General features: G+C 46.0%; 1 protein-coding gene across 1 annotated transcript; it reads left to right on the top strand.

The window, feature by feature from the left end:
* Positions 1 to 292: 292 nt before the first annotated feature.
* MIND_00294200 (uncharacterized protein) lies at positions 293 to 1,260 on the top strand (the record flags this gene model as incomplete). The annotated part of the gene is made up of 2 exons (XM_037359804.1): positions 293 to 902; positions 962 to 1,260. The coding sequence occupies 2 exons, from the start codon at positions 293 to 295 to the stop codon at positions 1,258 to 1,260; spliced, it is 909 nt and encodes a 302-aa protein (XP_037222689.1).
* Between the last annotated feature and the right edge of the window lie 1,741 nt (positions 1,261 to 3,001).

Genomic DNA, 3,001 nt, shown 5'->3' with positions numbered 1-3,001 from the left:
GGGAAAGAGGGGAGAGGGTGAAAATGGATGGATGGAAAGAGCAGGAAAGGAAGGGAGGTGGCAAAAGAGAGAGGGGAAAAAGAGAGAAAGGAGTGAAAAAGGAAGAACATAAAGAGCAGAAGAGAACCTTCCATACACAAACATATTCCGTTGCATCACACCCGACATCCTTCATCAATTATACCAAGGCATTATCAAGCATCTGATTGCTTGGGTTACAGCGTGCTGTGGAGAGGAGGAAATTGATGCACGCTGTCGACGGTTACCACCAAATCATAATATTTGCCTCTTTATGAAGGGTATCTCTGGTCTCTCACGCGTAACTGGTCGGGAACACGACCAGATTTCTCGTTTTATTCTCGGTATAATCATCGATATTCCACTGCCAGATGGACTTTCATCTGGACGGCTCATGGGTGCGGTCCGTGGAATTTTGGATTTTGTCTATCTTGCTCAATATCCTATGCATACGGACGAAACCTTGCAACTGCTCAATGACTCTCTACGAATTTTCCACGAGAACAAGGATATCTTTGTTCAACTCGGAGTGCGTGATAGCTTCAACCTCCCCAAACTCCATGGATGCTCTCATTACTCCCCTTATATTCGACTCTTTGGCACAACCGACAACTATAACACCGAGTACACTGAACGCTTACATATCGATCTGGCCAAGGATGCCTATCGCTCAACCAATTTCAAGGACGAATTCCCTCAAATGACGCTCTGGCTTGAACGAAAGGAAAAAGTCATTCGACATGCAAAGTTCATCCGCTGGAAACTTGACGGCTGTCCTCCCCCTCCCACTCCACCCAAGCTGAATCCTGGCATTGTCTATGAGCATACCCTGCTTATGGCAAAGCACCCTACCCAAAAGGCTGTTACATTCAACACACTATCAAGTGCCTATGGAGCAACCTCATTCCGTGCGGCTCTTGCCCGGTTCCTCATCCGCCATCAGGACACGAGGACACAACACATTTGCTTTCTCCTGCACAGATTCAGTCCAGGGCTGAACGCTTACATCTCCCATTCAATCGTCTCCCAGTCTACCATCGAATCAAGTTCACAACCCCAGATCCATTCACTCTTGGCGGTCCCTCCGACAATATTGTTGACTCGGTGCATGTTGAGCCAGCACGGTCGACCAATATGGGAAAGATAATTCCGGCCTGTTTTGACACAGTCTTAGTCAATGATGGTACAGGGGAGCTCACTGGAACAAAAGGTATGCTTATAATTAGTCTTTATATATCTTAGTGCTAAAAAATCTAGGTTATCGAGTGGCACAGGTTCGGGTAGTGTTCAGCATACCTGCTCGTCTGGCTGCCAATCTACTGTCCTCTGGTGCAGATGCTTTGCCATCACATCTGGCCTATGTGGAATGGTTTTCACCCTTTGCATCAGCCCCAGAGGCATGGCATCACTTCTATCGTGTCAAACAATCTCTCAAAAATGGGGAAAGAACTGCAAGTATCGTTCCGGTGGAGAATATTCGCCGAAGTGTTCATCTGCTACCAAAGTTTGGACCAGTTGCAGCACAAAATTGGACTTCCAGTAATGTTCTGGACACGTGTCCAACCTTCTTCGTCAATTCTAAGACAGATAGACATATATTCACCACTCTCACACCGGATTTGGTAAAATATCCCTTGAAGTAGAAACTGTTCTAGATTCTGGTAGAATCTAGAACCAAATCAACCTATGGAGATTTGCCCAAAATATACATTTTTGAAACTGAGAATGATTTTAGTCAAATATATACTAGTTTTAGACAGTCTGAGATGAAAACTATCTATGAGACTGAAACCATTCCTGAAATGGTTGATATCTGTGCACATATATTTGGTCATGATATCACGCGGATCAAATGTGGCGAAACTGACAGTGAAACAAAGGATTTCACTGTCAGTTTCAGCACAGATGATACAAAGGAAATCAGCAGAGGAGAAATGCACATAGATTCTCTTTGTTTCTATTTGCATTTCTCCACTGCTGAAACTGTAGGTTTACAGTACAATGAAATTATTGTTGAAATCTCAAATTTATTCATGCCAGAAATTGTGATTAAAACTGTCAGTATATACATTGGAGAAATTGTAAGAGATATTATATGTATATCAGTGACTTGAGAGTCAACCCTCAAGTTAACCCTCAAGTCAACCCCAAGGGTCTGACCTCCGGGTAGACCTTACAAGTTCAGTCTCCAGCTACATATTTAAATACATAATTAGCATAAATGGGACAACAACTTTGTAATGACTTTCAACAAACTTTCTAATAAATATTACCAGATTGTAGGGACCCTTAATACATGTTACTATTCAGTTTAGACCTATGCTTCAAAGTCAATGGTTGAGTCAGAAAATGCAAATTACTGACCCAACCCTGAGTTTTCAAAACAGTGGTAGGGTCATATCTTAATGAGTTCTTATCTGTTGTAAGGGCAACCCCGGAGGCCTGAGATCAAGGTCCTAGCAGGGGAGGATCCAAAGCGTGAACATTGGTAAGCGAATACAAATGAAGCTGACCTAGCAGGGGAGGATCCAAAGAGAAGAAACTCTAAGGGTCCGCCTGCTAGGTAGCTGACTATATACTGCTTGTCCGTAGCTGCCGCTGTCGGGCACAGAAGGCTTGGGCGGCGTCGCAGGCGAGGTCCCAGGGCGACCGTCGGGAGGGCGTTGATGGATCGGTGATTGTGCGGGCGAGATGGAGGGCCGGACCGGAGACGGAACCGGAGTCGGACCGGAATCGGAGGCGTCTCCGAGGGGCCGAAAGGAGAGTTCCCCTGACATCACCCCCCTTTGAATGCGGCGTCCCGACGCATAGACCGGAACGGAATCGAGTCGAAGGTCGCGGAGGCGATGTGTCGTGGCTTGCCAGGGTACTTACGATAGAACTCCGCAATTTTCTCCGGGGCGAAGACGCGGTCGAAGCGGACCCATTGGTCGTGCGATGCGTCGTAGCCTTTCCATCTGACGAAGTAGTTCAGCCGCTTATA

Source organism: Mycena indigotica (genome assembly GCF_014461135.1).
Source record: "Mycena indigotica strain 171206Taipei chromosome Unknown Mind.scaff0003, whole genome shotgun sequence".
Lineage (NCBI taxonomy): Eukaryota > Fungi > Basidiomycota > Agaricomycetes > Agaricales > Mycenaceae > Mycena > Mycena indigotica.
The sequence above is the reverse complement of the archived record's forward strand: the minus strand, read 5'-3'. Positions and strand labels throughout refer to the sequence as shown.